Genomic DNA, 23,996 nt, shown 5'->3' on the forward strand with positions numbered 1-23,996 from the left:
TGGTGTCAGTATGTAGACTGTGTCTCTAGTGTGTTGTTAGTATGTAGACTGTGTCTCTAGTGTGTTGTTAGTATGTAGACTGTGTGTATTGTTGTTGTTGTATGTGTCTGTGAGTGTTAGTGATATCTGTCCACCCCTGTCCTGTTGCAGGTGGACTACCGGGGTCAGGTGGAGAGGCTGATCAGGGTGAGGAACCCCTGGGGACAGGTGGAGTGGACTGGGGCCTGGAGCGACAAGTGAGTCTACCTCTAACCCTTACATTAACACTGCTATAACAGAACCACTACTTCCACATTCCCAATCCTGAACCAACAGGTTAGTACAACCTACTCAACTACGCCTAACCCCAGATTGTCACCACAATCCTGAACCAACAGGTTAGTACAACCTACTCAACTACGACTAACCCCAGATTATCACCACAATCCTGAACCAACAGGTTAGTACAACCTACTCAACTACGCCTAACCCCAGATTATCACCACAATCCTGAACCAACAGGTTTGTACAACCTACTCAACTACGACTAACCCCAGATTATCACCACAATCCTGAACCAACAGGTTAGTACAACCTACTCAACTACGACTAACCCCAGATTATCACCACAATCCTGAACCAACAGGTTAGTACAACCTACTCAACTACGACTAACCCCAGATTATCACCACAATCCTGAACCAACAGGTTAGTACAACCTACTCAACTACGACTAACCCCAGATTATCACCACAATCCTGAACCAACAGGTTAGTACAACCGATACAACTACGCCTAACCCCAGATTATCACCACAATCCTGAACCAACAGGTTAGTACAACCTACTCAACTACGCCTAACCCCAGATTATCACCACAATCCTGAACCAACAGGTTAGTACAACCTACTCAACTACGACTAACCCCAGATTATCACCACAATCCTGAAGCTTGCATAACACATAATGGATGACCCATTCCCTTAGTTTCCAGCTCAAGCCTCTGGGTGGTCTCTGTTTCTTATTAGTGGTCTGTTCTTGTGTCCCTGTATGTGTCCAGTTCTCCAGAATGGGATGAGTTGGATCCAACTGAGAGAGAGGACCTGCATCTACAGATGGAGGATGGAGAGTTTTGGTAGGACTGGGCTTACTGTAATTCCATCAGCTAGTCATAGTGCTGAGTGTGCTTACTGTAATTCCATCAGCTAGTCATAGTGCTGAGTGTGCTTACTGTAATTCCATCAGCTAGTCATAGTGCTGAGTGTGCTTACTGTAATTCAAGCAGCTAGTCATAGTGCTGAGTGTGCTTACTGTAATTCCATCAGCTGGTCATAGTGCTGAGTGTGCTTACTGTAATTCCATCAGCTAGTCATAGTGCTGAGTGTGCTTACTGTAATTCAAGCAGCTAGTCATAGTGCTGAGTGTGCTTACTGTAATTCCATCAGCTAGTCATAGTGCTGAGTGTGCTTACTGTAATTCAAGCAGCTAGTCATAGTGCTGAGTGTGCTTACTGTAATTCCATCAGCTGGTCATAGTGCTGAGTGTGCTTACTGTAATTCCATCAGCTAGTCATAGTGCTGAGTGTGCTTACTGTAATTCCATCAGCTAGTCATAGTGCTGAGTGTGCTTACTGTAATTCAAGCAGCTAGTCATAGTGCTGAGTGTGCTTACTGTAATTCCATCAGCTGGTCATAGTGCTGAGTGTGCTTACTGTAATTCCATCAGCTAGTCATAGTGCTGAGTGTGCTTACTGTAATTCCATCAGCTAGTCATAGTGCTGAGTGTGCTTACTGTAATTCCATCAGCTAGTCATAGTGCTGAGTGGGCTTACTGTAATTCCATCAGCTAGTCATAGTGCTGAGTGGGCTTACTGTAATTCCATCAGCTAGAAATAGTGCTGAGTGGGCTTACTGTAATTCAAGCAGCTAGTAATAGTGCTGAGTGGGCTTACTGTAATTCCATCAGCTAGTAATAGTGCTGAGTGGGTTTACTGTAATTCCATCAGCTAGTAATAGTGCTGAGTGGGTTTACTGTAATTCCATCAGCTAGTAATAGTGCTGAGTGACTCTCACAGTTCAAACCTGATATTTTAATCATATGTTTCGGCCTCCATCGGGCTTCATTAGAATTAGGCAAACAGCTAATAATAATAATTTATTACATACACTATCATTCAAAGTTTGGGGTCACTTAGAAATATCCTTGTTTTTTAAAGAAAAGCACAAAAAAATCTCCATTAAAATAACATCAAATTGGGTCTCCCGGGTGGCGCAGTGGTCTAGGGCACTGCATCGCAGTGCTAACTGCGCCATCAGAGTCTCTGGGTTCGCCCCCAGGCTCTGTCGCAGCCGGCCGCGACCGGGAGGTCCGTGGGGCGACGCACAATTGGGCTAGCGTCGTCCGGGTTAGGGAGGGTTTGTCTCATCGCGCTCCAGCGACTCCTGTGGCGGGCCGGGCGCAGTGCGCGCTAACCAAGGGGGCCAGGTACACAGTGTTTCCTCCGACGCATTGGTGCAGCTGGCTTCCGGGTTGGAGGCGCGCTGTGTTAAAGAAGCAGTGCGGCTTGGTTGGGTTGTGCCTCGGAGGACGCGTGGCTTTCGACCTTCGTCTCTCCCGAGCCGTACGGGAGTTGTAGCGATAAGACAAGATAGTAATTACTAGCGATTGGATACCACAAAAATTGGGGAGAAAAGGGGATATTTTTTTTTTAAATAAATAATAATAACATCAAATTGATCAGAAATACAGTGTAGACATTGTTAATGTTGTAAATTACTATTGTAGCTGGAAATGGCAGATTTTTTTATGGAATATCTACATAGGCGTACAGAGGCCCATTATCAGCAACCAGTACCCACCTGTATATAGTCTCGCTATTGTTATTTCACTGCTGCTCTTTAATTACTTGTTACTTTTATCTCTTATTCTTATCCATATTTTTTTAAACTGCATTGTTGGTTAGGGGCTCATAAGTAAAGCATTTCACGGTAAGGTCTACACCTGTTGTATTCGACGCATGTGACTAATGTAAATAGATTTGTTGTTAGGATTATGTTGTGACTGTTATATTCCCTGTAGGATGTCGTTCCGGGAGTTCCTGAGGCAGTATTCCCGTCTGGAGATCTGTAACCTGACGGCGGACGCTCTGAGTGAGGACGGCCTCAGCCACTGGAACACCATCAAGTTCCACGGCATGTGGAGACGGGGGAGTACCGCCGGGGGCTGCCGCAACCAACCCAGTGAGTCACACACAGTTGACTAGTACATATTTAACATACCAGAACACGTAGAACATACCAGAACACGTAGAACATACCAGAACACGTAGAACATACCAGAACAAGTAGAACATACCAGAACACGCAGAACATATCAAAACACAGAACATACCAGAACACATAGAACATACCAGAACATGTAGAACATACCAGAACACATAGAACATACCAGAACACGTAGAACATACCAGAACACGTATAACACGTAGAACATACCAGAACACTTAGAACACATAGAACATACCAGAACACGTAGAAAATACCAGAACACATAGAACATACCAGAACACTTAGAACACATATAACATACCAGAACAAGTAGAACATATCAGAACACATATAACATACCAGAACATACCAGAACACATAGAACATACCAGAACACGTAGAACACATAGAACATACCAGAAGACATAGAACATACCAAAACACATAGAACATACCAGAACACATAGAACATACCAAAACACATAGAACATACCAGAACACATAGAACATACCAGAACACGTAGAACACATAGAACATACCAGAAGACATAGAACATACCAAAACACATAGAACATACCAAAACACATAGGACATACCAGAACACGTAGAACATACCAGAACACGTAGAACACATAGAACATACCAGAACACTTAGAACATACCAGAACACTTAGAACACATAGAACATACCAGCACACATAGACCGTACCAGAACACATATAACATACCAAAACACACAGAACATACCAGAACACGTAGAACATACCAGAACACTTAAAACACATAGAACATACCAGAACACGTAGAAAATGCCAGAACACATAGACCGTACCAGAACACATATAACATACCAGAACACACAGAATATACCAGAACACGTAAAACATACCAGAACACGTAGAACATTACATTTTACATTTTAGTCATTTAGCAGACGCTCTTATTCAGAGCGACTTACAGTAGAGTGCATACATTTTATTACAATTTTTTTATTTTATTATTATTTATTTTTTTACATACTGAGACAAGGATATCCCTACCGGCCAAACCCTCCCTAACCCGGACGACGCTATGCCAATTGTGCGTCGCCCCACGGACCTCCCGGTTGCGGCCGGCTCCGACAGAGCCTGGGCGCGAACCCAGCCAGAACACGTAGAACATACCAGAACACGTAGAACATACCAGAACACGCAGAACATATCAAAACACAGAACATACCAGAACACGTAGAACATACCAGAACACGTAGAACATACCAGAACACGTAGAACATACCAGAACACGTAGAACATACCAGAACACATATAACATACCAGAACACGTAGAACATACCAGAACACGTAGAACATACCAGAATACGTAGAACATACCATAACACGTAGAACATACCAGAACACGTAGAACATACCAGAACACGTAGAACATACCAGGACACATAGAACATACCAGAACACGTAGAACATACCAGAACACGTAGAACATACCAAAACACATAGAACATACCAGAACACGTAGAATATTTACAGGAGATTTACAGTAGAAGAAAGGGAAAGAGGGGGATACCTAGTCTTTATTGTATATTTACAGTATTTACAGTAATATGTTGCATTGGGAATAGGGAAAGAGGGGATACCTAGTCTTTATTGTATATTTACAGTATTTACAGTAATATGTTGCATTGGGAATAGGGAAAGAGGGGGATACCTAGTCTTTATTGTATATTTACAGTATTTACAGTAATATGTTGCATTAGGAAAAGGGAAAGAGGGGGATACCTAGTCTTTATTGTATATTTACAGTATTTACAGTAATATGTTGCATTGGGAATAGGGAAAGAGGGGGATACCTAGTCTTTATTGTATATTTACAGTATTTACAGTAATATGTTGCATTAGGAAAAGGGAAAGAGGGGATACCTAGTCTTTATTGTATATTTACAGTATTTACAGTAATATGTTGCATTAGGAAAAGGGAAAGAGGGGATACCTAGTCAGTTGTACAACTGAATGCATTCAACTGAAATGTGTCTTCCTCATTTAACCCTCTGAATCAGAGAATACCGGGGTAGCCGGGGGATGCAGGAAGAAACCAACCCAGTGAGTCAGAATCAGATCACATACCAGAACAAAGAATATTTGTGTCCAGATTTCTCTATTGAGGCCTAAGTCGAATGTAAAGTGATTTGCTTATTCTTACAAAAGTACAGACTCAGAGCATCTAAATGTTATATATACCCCTGTGTGGTTGGAGGAAACATGGGGAAGTCATGCTGCTTTAAAAGTTGATACATGAAGGAAATGCCATTTTTAAAAGATTTTGTGGAGGTTTTCACAAGTCATAGAGAGCTCTTTGTTTAAACCCATTCAGCATCCTTCACACCCTCTTAAGCCTTAGCCCCACTCACACACCTAATCGCATGTGAGTCAGCATGACATTGTCCTCCAGAAAGTAGTCTCACTATTTTTAAACCCAGCTAAATTCAGGGCCAGAAAGTAGTCTCTCTGCTTTTAAACCCAGTTAAATTCAGGGCCAGGAAGTAGTCTCTCTGCTTTTAAACCCAGTTAAATTCAGGGCCAGAAAGTAGTCTCTCTGCTTTTAAACCCAGTTAAATTCAGGGCCAGAAAGTAGTCTCTCTGCTTTTAAACCCAGTTAAATTCAGGGCCAGAAAGTAGTCTCTCTGCTTTTAAACCCAGTTAAATTCAGGGCCAGAAAGTAGTCTCTCTGCTTTTAAACCCAGTTAAATTCAGGGCCAGGAAGTAGTCTCTCTGCTTTTAAACCCAGTTAAATTCAGGGCCAGAAAGTAGTCTCTCTGCTTTTAAACGCAGCTAAATTCAGGGCCAGGAAGTAGTCTCTCTGCTTTTAAACCCAGTTAAATTCAGGGCCAGAAAGTAGTCTCTCTGCTTTTAAACGCAGCTAAATTCAGGGCCAGGAAGTAGTCTCTCTGCTTTTAAACCCAGTTAAATTCAGGGCCAGAAAGTAGTCTCTCTGCTTTTAAACCCAGTTAAATTCAGGGCAGCGATATTTTTAAGAGCTGTAGCAACACTTTGGCAGTTGTCCGTAGCTTTCCAAAAATCCACGGTACCAAAGATGATCTACCTACTGACCAGGGAAGAGCCCATTCTGTTGTAGACAGAAACCTGTGACATGACAGACCAATCAGGACTCACCACCCCATTATCTCAGCCAATCATGACTAGCCGGAAAGCATCCTGTCTAGCTCAGTGCTTTCTCCTTGGCTAAACTAGATTAATCAGTTAACATGTCTATTCATATGAACAGATGCCAGACCAGTTAAGGCACATGAAAGTTCAAGAAAGCATTTCGGCAATAAACAAAAAACACATATTTATTTTATTTTCAAACGGCCCTCCTGTGAAGTAGCGTCCAACTCCTCGGATCCTGTACCTAGTCACATTTACAGTGAGTCAACATAACACCATACCAGAGCATGAAGAACAGGTCAGATATGATGTTTACTAAATACTTTTCTTTTTATTTATTTCACCTTTATTTAACCAGGTAGGCCATTTGAGGAAAAAACTGCAACCTGGCCAAAATAAAGCAAAGCAGTGCGACACAAACACAGAGTTACACATGGAATAAACAAACATACAGTCAATAACACAGTAGAAAAAATCTATATACAGTGTGTGCAAATGAAGTAAGATTAGGGAGGTAAGGCAATCAATAGGCCATAGTGGCGAAATAATTACAATTTAGCAAATAAACGCTGGAGGGATTGATGTGCAGAAGATGAATGTGCAAGTAGAGACACGGGTGTAAAGGAGCAAAATAAATAAATAACAATATGGGGAGGAGGTAGTTGGGTGTGTTATTTACAGATGGGCTATGGGCTATGGGCTATGGGCTATGTAAAGTCTTACTAAAGACTTCTAGATGCATATTAAAACAGAACTGGACCACAGCAGCATGAACCCCCAGTATAACTCTGTCTTATCTCTGTGTTACTCTAGACACGTTCTGGATCAACCCCCCCCCCCCCAGTATAACTCTGTCTTATCTCTGTGTTACTCTAGACACGTTCTGGATCAACCCCCCCAGTATAACTCTGTCTTATCTCTGTGTTACTCTAGACACGTTCTGGATCAACCCCCCCAGTATAACTCTGTCTTATCTCTGTGTTACTCTAGACACGTTCTGGATCAACCCCCCCAGTATAACTCTGTCTTATCTCTGTGTTACTCTAGACACGTTCTGGATCAACCCCCCCAGTATAACTCTGTCTTATCTCTGTGTTACTCTAGACACGTTCTGGATCAACCCCCCCCCAGTATAACTCTGTCTTATCTCTGTGTTACTCTAGACACGTTCTGGATCAACCCCCCCCCAGTATAACTCTGTCTTATCTCTGTGTTACTCTAGACACGTTCTGGATCAACCCCCCCCAGTATAACTCTGTCTTATCTCTGTGTTACTCTAGACACGTTCTGGATCAACCCCCCCCCCAGTATAACTCTGTCTTATCTCTGTGTTACTCTAGACACGTTCTGGATCAACCCCCCCCCAGTATAACTCTGTCTTATCTCTGTGTTACTCTAGACACGTTCTGGATCAACCCCCCCCCCCCAGTATAACTCTGTCTTATCTCTGTGTTACTCTAGACACGTTCTGGATCAACCCCCCCAGTATAACTCTGTCTTATCTCTGTGTTACTCTAGACACGTTCTGGATCAACCCCCCCAGTATAACTCTGTCTTATCTCTGTGTTACTCTAGACACGTTCTGGATCAACCCCCCCAGTATAACTCTGTCTTATCTCTGTGTTACTCTAGACACGTTCTGGATCAACCCCCCCAGTATAACTCTGTCTTATCTCTGTGTTACTCTAGACACGTTCTGGATCAACCCCCCCAGTATAACTCTGTCTTATCTCTGTGTTACTCTAGACACGTTCTGGATCAACCCCCCCAGTATAACTCTGTCTTATCTCTGTGTTACTCTAGACACGTTCTGGATCAACCCCCCCCAGTATAACTATGTCTTATCTCTGTGTTACTCTAGACACGTTCTGAATCAACCCCCCCCAGTATAACTCTGTCTTATCTCTGTGTTACTCTAGACACGTTCTGGATCAACCCCCCCAGTATAACTCTGTCTTATCTCTGTGTTACTCTAGACACGTTCTGGATCAATCCCCCCCCCCCCCCCCCCCAGTATAATAACTCTGTCTTATCTCTCTGTTACTCTAGACACGTTCTGGATCAACCCCCCCCAGTATAACTATGTCTTATCTCTGTGTTACTCTAGACACGTTCTGGATCAACCCCCCCAGTATAACTATGTCTTATCTCTGTGTTACTCTAGACACGTTCTGGATCAACCCCCCCCAGTATAACTCTGTCTTATCTCTGTGTTACTCTAGACACGTTCTGGATCAACCCCCCCCAGTATAACTCTGTCTTATCTCTGTGTTACTCTAGACACGTTCTGGATCAACCCCCCCAGTATAACTCTGTCTTATCTCTGTGTTACTCTAGACACGTTCTGGATCAACCCCCCCCCCCAGTATAACTCTGTCTTATCTCTGTGTTACTCTAGACACGTTCTGGATCAACCCCCCCAGTATAATAACTCTGTCTTATCTCTGTGTTACTCTAGACACGTTCTGGATCAACCCCCCCCAGTATAACTCTGTCTTATCTCTGTGTTACTCTAGACACGTTCTGGATCAATCCCCCCCCCCCCCCCCCAGTATAATAACTCTGTCTTATCTCTCTGTTACTCTAGACACGTTCTGGATCAACCCCCCCCAGTATAACTCTGTCTTATCTCTGTGTTACTCTAGACACGTTCTGGATCAACCCCCCCCCCCAGTATAACTCTGTCTTATCTCTGTGTTACTCTAGACACGTTCTGGATCAACCCCCCCAGTATAACTCTGTCTTATCTCTCTGTTACTCTAGACACGTTCTGGATCAACCCCCCCAGTATAACTCTGTCTTATCTCTGTGTTACTCTAGACACGTTCTGGATCAACCCTCCCCCCCCCCCCCCCCCCCCCCCAGTATAATAACTCTGTCTTATCTCTGTGTTACTCTAGACACGTTCTGGATCAACCCCCCCAGTATAACTCTGTCTTATCTCTGTGTTACTCTAGACACGTTCTGGATCAATCCCCCCCCCCCAGTATAATAACTCTGTCTTATCTCTCTGTTACTCTAGACACGTTCTGGATCAACCCCCCCCCAATATAACTATGTCTTATCTCTCTGTTACTCTAGACACGTTCTGGATCAACCCCCCCAGTATAACTATGTCTTATCTCTGTGTTACTCTAGACACGTTCTGGATCAACCCCCCCCCAGTATAACTCCGTCTTATCTCTGTGTTACTCTAGACACGTTCTGGATCAACCCCCCCAGTATAACTCTGTCTTATCTCTGTGTTACTCTAGACACGTTCTGGATCAACCCCCCCCAGTATAACTGTCTTATCTCTGTGTTACTCTAGACACGTTCTGGATCAACCCCCCCAGTATAACTCTGTCTTATCTCTGTGTTACTCTAGACACGTTCTGGATCAATCCCCGCCCCCCCCCAGTATAATAACTCTGTCTTATCTCTGTGTTACTCTAGACACGTTCTGGATCAACCCCCCCCAGTATAACTATGTCTTATCTCTGTGTTACTCTAGACACGTTCTGGATCAACCCCCCCAGTATAACTCTGTCTTATCTCTGTGTTACTCTAGACACGTTCTGGATCAACCCCCCCCCCCAGTATAACTCTGTCTTATCTCTGTGTTACTCTAGACACGTTCTGGATCAACCCCCCCCAGTATAACTCTGTCTTATCTCTGTGTTACTCTAGACACGTTCTGGATCAACCCCCCCAGTATAATAACTCTGTCTTATCTCTGTGTTACTCTAGACACGTTCTGGATCAACCCCCCCCAGTATAACTCTGTCTTATCTCTGTGTTACTCTAGACACGTTCTGGATCAATCCCCCCCCCCCCCCCCCCCCAGTATAATAACTCTGTCTTATCTCTCTGTTACTCTAGACACGTTCTGGATCAACCCCCCCAGTATAACTCTGTCTTATCTCTGTGTTACTCTAGACACGTTCTGGATCAACCCCCCCCCCAGTATAACTCTGTCTTATCTCTGTGTTACTCTAGACACGTTCTGGATCAACCCCCCCCAGTATAACTCTGTCTTATCTCTGTGTTACTCTAGACACGTTCTGGATCAACCCCCCCCCAGTATAACTCTGTCTTATCTCTGTGTTACTCTAGACACGTTCTGGATCAACCCCCCCAGTATAACTCTGTCTTATCTCTGTGTTACTCTAGACACGTTCTGGATCAACCCCCCCAGTATAACTCTGTCTTATCTCTGTGTTACTCTAGACACGTTCTGGATCAATCCCCCCCCCCCCCCCCCCCCCAGTATAATAACTCTGTCTTATCTCTGTGTTACTCTAGACACGTTCTGGATCAATCCCCCCCCCCCAGTATAATAACTCTGTCTTGTCTCTCTGTTACTCTAGACACGTTCTGGATCAACCCCCCCAATATAACTATGTCTTATCTCTGTGTTACTCTAGACACGTTCTGGATCAACCCCCCCAGTATAACTCTGTCTTATCTCTGTGTTACTCTAGACACGTTCTGGATCAACCCCCCCAGTATAACTCTGTCTTATCTCTGTGTTACTCTAGACACGTTCTGGATCAACCCCCCCAGTATAACTCTGTCTTATCTCTGTGTTACTCTAGACACGTTCTGGATCAACCCCCCCCAGTATAACTCTGTCTTATCTCTGTGTTACTCTAGACACGTTCTGGATCAACCCCCAGTATAAGATCACTCTGCTCGAGGAGGATGACGACCCTGAGGATGACGAGGTGGCTTGTAGCTTCCTGGTGGCTCTGATGCAGAAGGACAGGAGGAGGTACCGGGGACAGGGACAGGACATGCACACCATCGGGTTCGCCATCTACGAGGTGAGAGACCAGCAGGACATCATTATAAATGATTAGATCTTCACAGACTTGTCTGGTTAAATAATGGTTAAATAATGGTTAAATAGCCTGCTCACAGACATTCGTTCTTTGATGTTTCCAAACTTCATGATTTTTCTCTTTTCGTTTTGCAGATTCCAGAAGAGGTAAGGTTTTACCACATCTATATATTTCAGTAATTTTCTTCATTGCATTGGCGCATTTGTACAAATGATCACTTCCTAGGGTATGGCTTAATTATTTGTTCATTTGAAATGATACTTAAATCCCATCTAGTTGAGCTTTAAGCCCACGTCTATCTGTCTCTGTGTCCTACCGTGATCCTCTGCAGTACAGGGGCTGTCAGAACGTGCACCTGAAGAAAGACTTCTTCCTGACCCACTCATCCTGCGCTCGCTCTGAGACCTTCATCAACCTGAGAGAGGTCAGCAACCGTCTCCGTCTGCCTCCGGGAGAATATCTCATCGTCCCCTCCACCTTCGAGTCTGGCCAGGAGGCCGACTTTGTCCTGAGAGTCTTCACTGAGAAACAGTCCGAGACTGAGTAAGTGTGTGTTGGGGGGGGTGTGTGTGTGTGTGTGTGTGTGGTCTGTGTGTGTGTGTGTTGATTTTCATTGTGTCTGTTTTCTCATTCCAGAGAGCTAGATGATATAATATCTGCAGACTTGGAAGATGAGGTGGGTTTTCTCAACACCTGTAGTCACTCTCTTTCTTTTGGCCCCCGAAAGTTTTTAGTAAAAAATATACACTATATAGACAAAAGTATGTTGACACCCCTTCAAATGAGTGGATTCTGCTATTTTTAGTCACACACGTTGCTTACAGGTGTATAAAATCGAATAGACAGCCATGCAATCTCCATAAACAAACATTGGCAGTAGACTGGCCTTAGTGAGGAGCTCAGTGACTTTCAACGTGGCACCGTCACAGGACGCCACCTTTCCAACAAGTCAGTTTGTCAAATGTTTGCGCTGATAGAGCTGCCCCGGTCAACTGTAAGTGCTGTTATTGTGGAAACTTCTAGGAGCAACAACGGCTCAGCCGCAAAGTGGTAGTCCACACAAGCTCACAGAATGGGACCGCCGAGTGCAGAAGGGCATAAAAATGATCTGTCCTCGGTTGCAACACTCACTACTGAGTTCCAAACTGCCTCTGGAAGCAACGTCAGCACAATAACTGTTCGGGAGCTTCATGAAATGGGTTTCCATGGCCGAGCAGCTGCACACAAGCCTAAGATCACCATGCGCAATACCAAGCGTCGGCTGGAGCGATGTAAAGCTAGCCGCCATTGGACTCTGGAGCAGTGGAAATAAGTTCTCTGGAGTGATGAATCACGCTTCACCATCTGGCAGTCCGATGGACGAATCTGGGTTTGTCGGTTGCCAGGAGAACGCTACCTGCCCCAATGCATAGTGCCAACTGTAAAGTTTGGTGGAGGATGGAATAATGGTCGGGGGCTGTTTTTCATGGTTCAGGCTCTTAGTTCCAGTGAAGGGAAATCTTAACGCTACAGCATACAATGACATTCTAGATGATTCTGTGCTTCCAACTTTGTGGCAACAGTTTGGGGAAGGCCCTTTCCTGTTTCAGTATGACAATGCCCCCGTGCACAAAGCGATGTCAATAACATGATTTACAAATACAATCTCTTTTTGGTCTTAGTCGTGGTCAATTAGCAGCTCCGACAAGCAGCTGAATCTCGTTGAGGATCCCTGATCATCATTATCATGTTATTGAATACTCATTCTAGTTGAGGGGATGTCAGGTAGCATAGTGGTTAGAGTGTAGGGGCGGCAGGTAGCATAGTGGTTAGAGTGTAGGGGCGGCAGGTAGCATAGTGGTTAGAGTGTAGGGGCGGCAGGTAGCATAGTGGTTAGAGTGTAGGGGCGGCAGGTAGCATAGTGGTTAGAGTGTAGGGGCGGCAGGTAGCCTAGTGGTTAGAGTGTAGGGGCGGCAGGTAGCCTAGTGGTTAGAGTGGAGGGGCGGCAGGTAGCTTAGTGGTTAGAGTGTAGGGGCGGCAGGTAGCCTAGTGGTTAGAGTGTAGGGGCGGCAGGTAGCTTAGTGGTTAGAGTGTAGGGGTGGCAGGTAGCCTAGTGGTTAGAGTGTAGGGGTGGCAGGTAGCCTGGTGGTTAGAGTGTAGGGACAGCAGGTAGCCTAGTGGTTAGAGCGTTGGACTAGTAACCGAAAGGTTGCAAGATCGAATCCCCTGAGCTGACAAGGTAAAACTCTGTCGTTCTGCCCCTGAACACTGTTCCTAGGCCGTCATTGTAAATAAGAATTTGTTCTTAACTGACTTGCCTCGTTAAATAAAGGTTAAAAGAAAAAGAAAAAAAGATCCCTGATGTAGAGACTTCATGATCATGTTATTGTCATTCTTACATTGTACACTTTCTGATGAAATGCTTTAAAATCTGTTGAAATCTGTTCTCTTACAGGACCAAGTCGGTGAAGAGGACGTTGACGACGCTTTCAAATCCATGTTTGCTCAGCTTGCAGGAGAGGTAGGTTTCCCTTATTGATCATCTGTTCGCCAAGTTAGAGACGGCCATCTTGGGAATATCAGCTCTATGTAGTTTAGCTAACAAATATGCTTGAACCTCTTTTTAAGATCAATGTCTGAAACACGTTTTTTTGTGACTATAGGACATGGAGATATCTGTCCGTGAGCTCAGGACCATCCTGAACAGGGTGGTGACTAGACGTGAGTACAGAGGTTTCCTTTCGTTTTGAACGCACAATGTCCTCATACACTATTGACCCCAAACCACAGGACAGCCCACCATTGGTGTAAGCCCCCCTTCTCAGGAGGACACGAGGTATATTTCTTGTGGGTTCTGCTGTAGTAAGACTCAGATCATCAGTTTTTAATATTTTGGTGGGGTTGTGTGCTTTCAGATAAAGACCTGAAGACAGACGGTTTCAGTATGGAGTCCTGTAGGACCATGGTCAACCTCATGGATGTATCCTCTACTGTCTGTCTTTGTTGATCAGGGTCCCCACCAAAGACATAGATTGACTAGAATGGACATTCTAGTTCAAGTCAGTTGGGGAAGAGTTCTAGTCATTCTCTTTCTATGGTTGAGACCCTGATCAGTGTTTCAGTAAGACAGTCAGTTAGTTATTGAGTGTTTCATTAAGACAGTCAGTCAGTTATTGAGTGTTTCAGTAAGACAGTCAGTCAGTTATTGAGTGTTTCAGTAAGACAGTCAGTCGGTTATTGAGTGTTTCAGTAAGACAGCCAGTCAGTTACTGAGTGTTTCAGTAAGACAGTCAGTCAGTTATTGAGTGTTTCAGTCAGTCAGTTATTGAGTATTTCAGTAAGACATTCAGTCACTTATTGAGTGTTTCAGTAAGACAGTCAGTCAGTTATTGAGTGTTTCAGTCAGACAGTCAGTCAGTTATTGAGTGTTTCAGTCAGTCAGTTATTGAGTGTTTCAGTAAGACAGTCAGTCAGTTATTGAGTGTTTCAGACAGTCAGTCAGTTATTGAGTGTTTCAGTCAGACAGTCAGTCAGTTATTGAGTGTTTCAGTAAGACAGTCAGTCAGTTATTGAGTGTTTCAGTAAGACAGTCAGTCAGTTATTGAGTGTTTCAGTCAGACAGTCAGTCAGTTATTGAGTGTTTCAGTAAGAGTCAGTCAGTTACTGAGTGTTTCAGTAAGACAGCCAGTCAGTTATTGAGTGTTTCAGTAAGACAGTCAGTTATTGAGTGTTTCAGTAAGAGTCAGTCAGTTATTGAGTGTTTCAGTAAGAGTCAGTCAGTTACTGAGTGTTTCAGTAAGACAGCCAGTCAGTTATTGAGTGTTTCAGTAAGACAGTCAGTCAGTTATTGAGTGTTTCAGTAAGACAGTCAGTCAGTTATTGAGTGTTTCAGTAAGAGTCAGTCAGTTACTGAGTGTTTCAGTAAGACAGCCAGTCAGTTATTGAGTGTTTCATTAAGACAGTCAGTCAGTTATTGAGTGTTTCAGTAAGACAGTCAGTCAGTTATTGAGTGTTTCAGTAAGACAGTCAGTCAGTTATTGAGTGTTTCAGTCAGACAGTCAGTCAGTTATTGAGTGTTTCAGTCAGTCAGTTATTGAGTGTTTCAGTAAGACAGCCAGTCAGTTATTGAGTGTTTCAGTAAGACAGTCAGTCAGTTATTGAGTGTTTCAGTCAGACAGTCAGTCAGTTATTGGAGTATTTCAGTAAGAGACAGTCAGTCAGTTACTGAGTGTTTCAGTAAGAGTCAGTCAGTTATTGAGTGTTTCAGTCAGACAGTCAGTCAGTTATTGAGTGTTTCAGTAAGACAGTCAGTTATTGAGTGTTTCAGTAAGAGTCAGTCAGTTATTGAGTGTTTCAGTAAGAGTCAGTCAGTTACTGAGTGTTTCAGTAAGACAGTCAGTCAGTTACTGAGTGTTTCAGTAAGACAGCCAGTCAGTTACTGAGTGTTTCAGTAAGACAGTCAGTCGGTTATTGAGTGTTTCAGTAAGACAGCCAGTCAGTTACTGAGTGTTTCAGTAAGACAGTCAGTCAGTTATTGAGTGTTTCAGTCAGTCAGTTATTGAGTATTTCAGTAAGACATTCAGTCACTTATTGAGTGTTTCAGTCAGACAGTCAGTCAGTTATTGAGTGTTTCAGTCAGTCAGTTATTGAGTGTTTCAGTAAGACAGTCAGTCAGTTATTGAGTGTTTCAGACAGTCAGTCAGTTATTGAGTGTTTCAGTCAGTCAGTTATTGAGTATTTCAGTAAGACATTCAGTCACTTATTGAGTGTTTCAGTCAGACAGTCAGTCAGTTATTGAGTGTTTCAGTCAGTCAGTTATTGAGTGTTTCAGTAAGACAGTCAGTCAGTTATTGAGTGTTTCAGACAGTCAGTCAGTTATTGAGTGTTTCAGTCAGACAGTCAGTCAGTTATTGAGTGTTTCAGTAAGACAGTCAGTCAGTTATTGAGTGTTTCAGTAAGACAGTCAGTCAGTTATTGAGTGTTTCAGTCAGACAGTCAGTCAGTTATTGGAGTATTTCAGTAAGAGACAGTCAGTCAGTTATTGAGTGTTTCAGTAAGACAGCCAGTCAGTTATTGAGTGTTTCAGTAAGACAGTCAGTCAGTTATTGGAGTATTTCAGTAAGAGACAGTCAGTCAGTTACTGAGTGTTTCAGTCAGACAGTCAGTCAGTTATTGAGTGTTTCAGTAAGACAGTCAGTTATTGAGTGTTTCAGTAAGAGTCAGTCAGTTATTGAGTGTTTCAGTAAGAGTCAGTCAGTTACTGAGTGTTTCAGTAAGACAGTCAGTCAGTTACTGAGTGTTTCAGTAAGACAGCCAGTCAGTTACTGAGTGTTTCAGTAAGACAGTCAGTCGGTTATTGAGTGTTTCAGTAAGACAGCCAGTCAGTTACTGAGTGTTTCAGTAAGACAGTCAGTCAGTTATTGAGTGTTTCAGTCAGTCAGTTATTGAGTATTTCAGTAAGACATTCAGTCACTTATTGAGTGTTTCAGTCAGACAGTCAGTCAGTTATTGAGTGTTTCAGTCAGTCAGTTATTGAGTGTTTCAGTAAGACAGTCAGTCAGTTATTGAGTGTTTCAGACAGTCAGTCAGTTATTGAGTGTTTCAGTCAGTCAGTTATTGAGTATTTCAGTAAGACATTCAGTCACTTATTGAGTGTTTCAGTCAGACAGTCAGTCAGTTATTGAGTGTTTCAGTCAGTCAGTTATTGAGTGTTTCAGTAAGACAGTCAGTCAGTTATTGAGTGTTTCAGACAGTCAGTCAGTTATTGAGTGTTTCAGTCAGACAGTCAGTCAGTTATTGAGTGTTTCAGTAAGACAGTCAGTCAGTTATTGAGTGTTTCAGTAAGACAATCAGTCAGTTGAGTGTTTCAGTCAGACAGTCAGTCAGTTATTGGAGTATTTCAGTAAGAGACAGTCAGTCAGTTATTGAGTGTTTCAGTAAGAGTCAGTCAGTTACTGAGTGTTTCAGTAAGACAGTCAGTCAGTTACTGAGTGTTTCAGTAAGACGGTCAGTCAGTTATTGAGCGTTTCAGTCAGACAGTCAGTAAGTTATTGAGTGTTTCAGTAAGACAGTCAGTCAGTTATTGAGTGTTTCAGTAAGACAGCCAGTCAGTTACTGAGTGGTTCAGTAAGACAGTCAGTTATTGAGTGTTTCAGTGAGACAGTCAGTCAGTTATTGGAGTGTTTCAGTAAGAGTCAGTCAGTTACTGAGTGTTTCAGTAAGACAGTCAGTCAGTTATTGAGTGTTTCAGTAAGACAGCCAGTCAGTTACTGAGTGTTTCAGTGAGACAGTCAGTCAGTTACTGAGTGTTTCAGTAAGACAGTCAGTCAGTTATTGAGTGTTTCAGTAAGACAGCCAGTCAGTTACTGAGTGTTTCAGTAAGACAGTCAGTCAGTTATTGAGCGTTTCAGTAAGACGGTCAGTCAGTTATTGAGCGTTTCAGTCAGACAGTCAGTCAGTTATTGAGTGTTTCAGTCAGACAGTCAGTCAGTTATTGAGTGTTTCAGTAAGACAGTCAGTTAGTTATTGAGTGTTTCAGTCAGACAGTCAGTCAGTTACTGAGTGTTTCAGTAAGACGCTCAGTCAGTTACTGAGTGTTTCTGTAAGACAGTCAGTCAATTACTGAGTGTTTCTGTAAGACAGTCAGTCAGTTACTGAGTGTTTCAGTAAGAGTCAGTCAGTTACTGAGTGTCTCAGTAAGACAGCCAGTCAGTTATTGAGTTTTTCAGTAAGACAGTCAGTTACTGAGTGTTTCAGTAAGACAGTCAGTCAGTTATTGAGTTTTTCAGTAAGACAGTCAGTTATTGAGTGTTTCAGTCAGACAGTCAGTCAGTTACTGAGTGTTTCAGTAAGACAGTCAGTTATTGAGTGTTTCAGTAAGACAGCCAGTCAGTTACTGAGTGTTTCAGTAAGACAGTCAGTCAGATACTGAGGGTTTCAGTAAGACAGTCAGTCAGTTACTGAGTGTTTCAGTAAGACAGTCAGTCAGTTACTGAGTGTTTCAGTAAGACAGTCAGTCAGTTACTGAGTGTTTTAGTAAGACAGTCAGTCAGTTACTGAGTGTTTCAGTAAGACAGTCAGTCAGTTATTGGAGTGTTTCAGTAAGACAGTCAGTCAGTTACTGAGTGTTTCAGTCAGACAGTCAGTCAGTTATTGAGTGCTTCTCTTTATTCCTCTACATTCTTTGACCCAGAGATCACTCAGAAAGATGGCAGTGCCCGTCTAGGCCTGATAGAGTTCCAGCTCCTCTGGAATAAGATTAGGAAGTGGCTGGTAAGGTCTGGTTTATCTCTCTACCACACAACTAGAGGGAGATCATATTTACATGTCTGTAACCATGTCCTGCTGTTGGTGAGAGCTAACAGTAGGTCATCTATCGGTAGCTCATCTATAGAGAATGTGATATCTGTGTGTTTATCGGTAGCTCATCTATAGAGAATGTGATATCTGTGTGTTTATCGGTAGCTCATCTATAGAGAATGTGATATCTGTGTGTTTATCGGTAGGTCATCTATAGAGAATGTGATATCTGTGTGTTTATCGGTAGGTAATCTATAGAGAATGTGATATCTGTGTGTTTATCGGTAGCTCATCTATAGAGAATGTGATATCTGTGTGTTTATCGGTAGGTAATCTATAGAGAATGTGATATCTGTGTGTTTATCGGTAGCTCATCTATAGAGAATGTGATATCTGTGTGTTTATCGGTAGGTCATCTATAGAGAATATGACATGGACAAGTCAGGGTCCATGAGCTCCTATGAGATGCGACTTGCTGTGGAGTCTGCAGGTATAGTTACACACACACACACACACACACACACACACACACACACACACACACACACACACACACACCTGACTCTGTCGTCTCCCTCGTAGGTTTTAAACTGAACAACAGACTGAATCAGGTCCTAGTGGCTCGCTATGCTGAGAACGAGGCCATAGACTTTGACAACTTCATCTGCTGTCTGGTCAAACTGGAAGCCATGTTTAGTAAGTACTGTACAGTTCCTGTTTGTACTGTTATACGGTATATTATACATTTACATTTACATTTAAGTCATTTAGCAGACGCTCTTATCCAGAGCGACTTACAAATTGGTGCATTCACCTTATGACATCCAGTGGAACAGCCACTTTACAATAGTGCATCTAAATCTTTTAAGGGGGGGGGGGTCAGAAGGATTACTTTATCCTATCCTAGGTATTCCTTAAAGAGGTGGGGTTTCAGGTGTCTCCGGAAGGTGGTGATTGATTCCACTGTCCTGGCGTCGTGAGGGAGTTTGTTCCACCATTGGGGTGCCAGAGCAGCGAACAGTTTTGACTGGGCTGAGCGGGAACTGTACTTCCTCAGTGGTAGGGAGGCGAGCAGGCCAGAGGTGGATGAACGCAGTGCCCTTGTTTGGGTGTAGGGCCTGATCAGAGCCTGAAGGTACTGAGGTGCCGTTCCCCTCACAGCTCCGTAGGCAAGCACCATGGTCTTGTAGCGGATGCGAGCTTCAACTGGAAGCCAGTGGAGAGAGCGGAGGAGCGGGGTGACGTGAAAGAACTTGGGAAGGTTGAACACCAGACGGGCTGCGGCGTTCTGGATGAGGTGTAGGGGTTTAATGGCACAGGCAGGGAGCCCAGCCAACAGCGAGTTGCAGTAATCCAGACGAGAGATGACAAGTGCCTGGATTAGGACCTGCGCCGCTTCCTGTGTGAGGCAGGGTCGTACTCTGCGGATGTTGTAGAGCATGAACCTACAGGAACGGGCCACCGCCTTGATGTTAGTTGAGAACGACAGGGTGTTGTCCAGGATCACGCCAAGGTTCTTAGCGCTCTGGGAGGAGGACACAATGGAGTTGTCAACCGTGATGGCGAGATCATGGAACGGGCAGTCCTTCCCCGGGAGGAAGAGCAGCTCCGTCTTGCCGAGGTTCAGCTTGAGGTGGTGATCCGTCATCCACACTGATATGTCTGCCAGACATGCAGAGATGCGATTCGCCACCTGGTCATCAGAAGGGGGAAAGGAGAAGATTAATTGTGTGTCGTCTGCATAGCAATGATAGGAGAGACCATGTGAGGTTATGACAGAGCCAAGTGACTTGGTGTATAACGAGAATAGGAGAGGGCCTAGAACAGAGCCCTGGGGGACACCAGTGGTGAGAGCGCGTGGTGAGGAGACAGATTCTCGCCACGCCACCTGGTAGGAGCGACCTGTCAGGTAGGACGCAATCCAAGCGTGGGCCGCGCCGGAGATGCCCAACTCGGAGAGGGCGGAGAGGAGGATCTGATGGTTCACAGTATCGAAGGCAGCCGATAGGTCTAGAAGGATGAGAGCAGAGGAGAGAGAGTTAGCTTTAGCAGTGCGGAGCGCCTCCGTGATACAGAGAAGAGCAGTCTCAGTTGAATGACTAGTCTTGAAACCTGACTGATTTGGATCAAGAAGGTCATTCTGAGAGAGATAGCAGGAGAGCTGGCCAAGGACGGCACGTTCAAGAGTTTTGGAGAGAAAAGAAAGAAGGGATACTGGTCTGTAGTTGTTGACATCGGAGGGATCGAGTGTAGGTTTTTTCAGAAGGGGTGCAACTCTCGCTCTCTTGAAGACGGAAGGGACGTAGCCAGCGGTCAAGGATGAGTTGATGAGCGAGGTGAGGTAAGGGAGAAGGTCTCCGGAAATGGTCTGGAGAAGAGAGGAGGGGATAGGGTCAAGCGGGCAGGTTGTTGGGCGGCCGGCCGTCACAAGACGCAAGATTTCATCTGGAGAGAGAGGGGAGAAAGAGGTCAGAGCACAGGGTAGGGCAGTGTGAGCAGAACCAGCGGTGTCGTTTGACTTAGCAAACGAGGATCGGATGTCGTCGACCTTCTTTTCAAAATGGTTGACGAAGTCATCTGCAGAGAGGGAGGAGGGGGGGGGGGGAGGATTCAGGAGGGAGGAGAAGGTGGCAAAGAGCTTCCTAGGGTTAGAGGCAGATGCTTGGAATTTAGAGAGGTAGAAAGTGGCTTTAGCAGCAGAGACAGAAGAGGAAAATGTAGAGAGGAGGGAGTGAAAGGATGCCAGGTCCGCAGGGAGGCGAGTTTTCCTCCATTTCCGCTCGGCTGCCCGGAGCCCTGTTCTGTGAGCTCGCAATGAGTCGTCGAGCCACGGAGCAGGAGGGGAGGACCGAGCCGGCCTGGAGGATAGGGGACATAGAGAGTCAAAGGATGCAGAAAGGGAGGAGAGGAGGGTTGAGGAGGCAGAATCAGGAGATAGGTTGGAGAAGGTTTGAGCAGAGGGAAGAGATGATAGGATGGAAGAGGAGAGAGTAGCGGGGGAGAGAGAGCGAAGGTTGGGACGGCGCGATACCATCCGAGTAGGGGCAGTGTGGGAGGTGTTGGATGAGAGCGAGAGGGAAAAGGATACAAGGTAGTGGTCGGAGACTTGGAGGGGAGTTGCAATGAGGTTAGTGGAAGAACAGCATCTAGTAAAGATGAGGTCAAGCGTAATTGCCTGCCTTGTGAGTAGGGGGGGAAGGTGAGAGGGTGAGGTCAAAAGAGGAGAGGAGTGGAAAGAAGGAGGCAGAGAGGAATGAGTCAAAGGTAGACGTGGGGAGGTTAAAGTCACCCAGAACTGTGAGAGGTGAGCCGTCCTCAGGAAAGGAGCTTATCAAGGCATCAAGCTCATTGATGAACTCTCCGAGGGAACCTGGAGGGCGATAGATGATAAGGATGTTAAGCTTGAAAGGGCTGGTAACTGTGACAGCATGGAATTCAAAGGAAGCGATAGACAGATGGGTAAGGGGAGAAAGAGAGAATGACCACTTGGGAGAGATGAGGATCCCGGTGCCACCACCCCGCTGACCAGAAGCTCTCGGGGTGTGCGAGAACACGTGGGCAGACGAGAAGAGAGCAGTAGGAGTAGCAGTGTTATCTGTGGTGATCCATGTTTCCGTCAGTGCCAAGAAGTCGAGGGACTGGAGGGAAGCATAGGCTGAGATGAACTCTGCCTTGTTGGCCGCAGATCGGCAGTTCCAGAGGCTGCCTGAGACCTGGAACTCCACGTGGGTCGTGCGCGCTGGGACCACCAGGTTAGGGTGGCCGCGGCCACGCGGTGCGAAGCGTTTGTATGGTCTGTGCAGAGAGGAGAGAACAGGGATAGACAGACACATAGTTGACAGGCTACAGAAGAGGCTACGCTAATGCAAAGGAGATTGGAATGACAAGTGGACTACACGTCTCGAATGTTCAGAAAGTTAAGCTTACGTTGCAAAAATCTTATTGACTAAAATGATTAAAATGATACAGTACTGCTGAAGTAGGCTAGTTAGCAGTGGCTGCGTTGTTGACTTTGTTTGAAAGTGTAGCTGGCTAGGTAACCTCGATAGCTAGCTAGGTACCCTCGGTAACTGGCTAGATAATTAGTCTAAACTACCCAATTGTCTTAGATACAAGGACAGCAAAGACAACTATGTAGCTAGCTAACACTACACTAATCAAATCGTTCCAATGTAATGTAATAGTTTCTACAGTGCTGCTATTCGTTAGAAGTTGGCTAGCTAGCAGTGTTGACTAGGTAGGAGAACGGCAGCGCGGCGGACGAAAATAGCTGGCTAGCTAACCGATAATTACTCTAGACTACACAATTATCTTAGATACAAAGACAGCAAAGACAACTATGTAGCTAGCTAACACTACACTAATCAAGTCGTTCCGTTGAATGTAATAGTTTCTACAGTGCTGCTATTCGGTGGCTAGCTGGCTAGCTAGCAGTGTTGACTACGTTACGTTACGTTAAAAGGACGAAAATAGCTGGCTAGCTAACCGCTAATTAGTCTAAACTACACAATTATCTTAGATACAAAGACAGCAAAGACAACTATGTAGCTAGCTAACACTACACTAATCAAGTCGTTCCGTTGTTCCGTTGAATGTAATAGTTTCTACAGTGCTGCTACAGTGCTGCTATTCGGTGGCTAGCTGGCTAGCTAGCAGTGTTGACTACGTTACGTTACGTTAAAAGAACGAAAATAGCTGGCTAGCTAACCTAGATAGCTAACTAGATAATTACTCTAAACTACACAATTATCTTTGATACAAAGACGGCTATGTAGCTAGCTAAGATCAAACAAATCAAACCGTTGTACTGTAATGAAATGAAATGAAATGTGATACTACCTGTGGAGCGAAGCTCAACTCACAACAGATAAGAGGCTGAATCAATGTACTGAATCAATCTTTAGAATGTTGTTAACATACATCTTGAATAACGTTCCAACCGGAGAATTAGATTGACTTCAGATGAGCGGTGGAACGGAGGTCCTCCTCATGTGAACGCGCATGTGAAAGCATGTGAAAGCATTATATTAGTCATGATTGAATGTATAATTAGTGCCATCAAACTAGAATTACCGTACAGAGTCAATGTGGTCGCCGGCCCACCCTGTCACGGGACATTGACTTGAATGTAAATATTTGTTGTAGTCGTTAGTCTAGTATTTCAATGGTTAATGGTAATGCCTTATGAAGCAGATAGCAGGTCATATCCTATCAAAGGTTACATGAGACATTCCATTGTGTTTACATACACTGAGTGTACAAAACATTAAGAACACCTTCCTAATATTGAGTTACACTCCATTTTGCCTGCAGAACAGCCTCAGTTCATCAGAGGCATGGACTCTACAAGGTGTTGAAAGCGTTCCACAGGGAAGCTGGCCCATGTTGACTCCCACAGTTGTGTCAAATTGGCTGGAAGTCCTTTGGGTTTGTGGACCATTCTTGATACACACGGGACAAACTGTTGAGCGTGAAAAACCCAGCAGCGT

At 44.4% G+C, this 23,996-nt stretch overlaps 1 protein-coding gene across 1 annotated transcript in view; it reads left to right on the plus strand.

Annotated features, from left to right (window-relative positions):
- LOC129828555 (calpain-1 catalytic subunit-like) overlaps window positions 1-21,598 on the plus strand; it is an 83,448-nt gene extending 61,850 nt beyond the window's left edge. Inside the window, exons 10-22 of the mRNA XM_055889577.1 lie at window positions 151-236; window positions 1,039-1,113; window positions 3,057-3,217; window positions 11,042-11,211; window positions 11,364-11,375; window positions 11,561-11,772; window positions 11,866-11,905; window positions 13,664-13,729; window positions 13,872-13,929; window positions 14,124-14,188; window positions 18,412-18,480; window positions 18,919-18,997; window positions 19,090-21,598. Of these exons, the coding sequence (XP_055745552.1) occupies window positions 151-236; window positions 1,039-1,113; window positions 3,057-3,217; window positions 11,042-11,211; window positions 11,364-11,375; window positions 11,561-11,772; window positions 11,866-11,905; window positions 13,664-13,729; window positions 13,872-13,929; window positions 14,124-14,188; window positions 18,412-18,480; window positions 18,919-18,997; window positions 19,090-19,328 (1,332 nt within the window). The 3' untranslated portion in view covers window positions 19,329-21,598. The remainder of the gene's footprint in view (window positions 1-150; window positions 237-1,038; window positions 1,114-3,056; window positions 3,218-11,041; window positions 11,212-11,363; window positions 11,376-11,560; window positions 11,773-11,865; window positions 11,906-13,663; window positions 13,730-13,871; window positions 13,930-14,123; window positions 14,189-18,411; window positions 18,481-18,918; window positions 18,998-19,089) is intronic.
- Window positions 21,599-23,996: the final 2,398 nt, after the last annotated feature.

Source organism: Salvelinus fontinalis, chromosome 30 (genome assembly GCF_029448725.1).
Source record: "Salvelinus fontinalis isolate EN_2023a chromosome 30, ASM2944872v1, whole genome shotgun sequence".
Lineage (NCBI taxonomy): Eukaryota > Metazoa > Chordata > Actinopteri > Salmoniformes > Salmonidae > Salvelinus > Salvelinus fontinalis.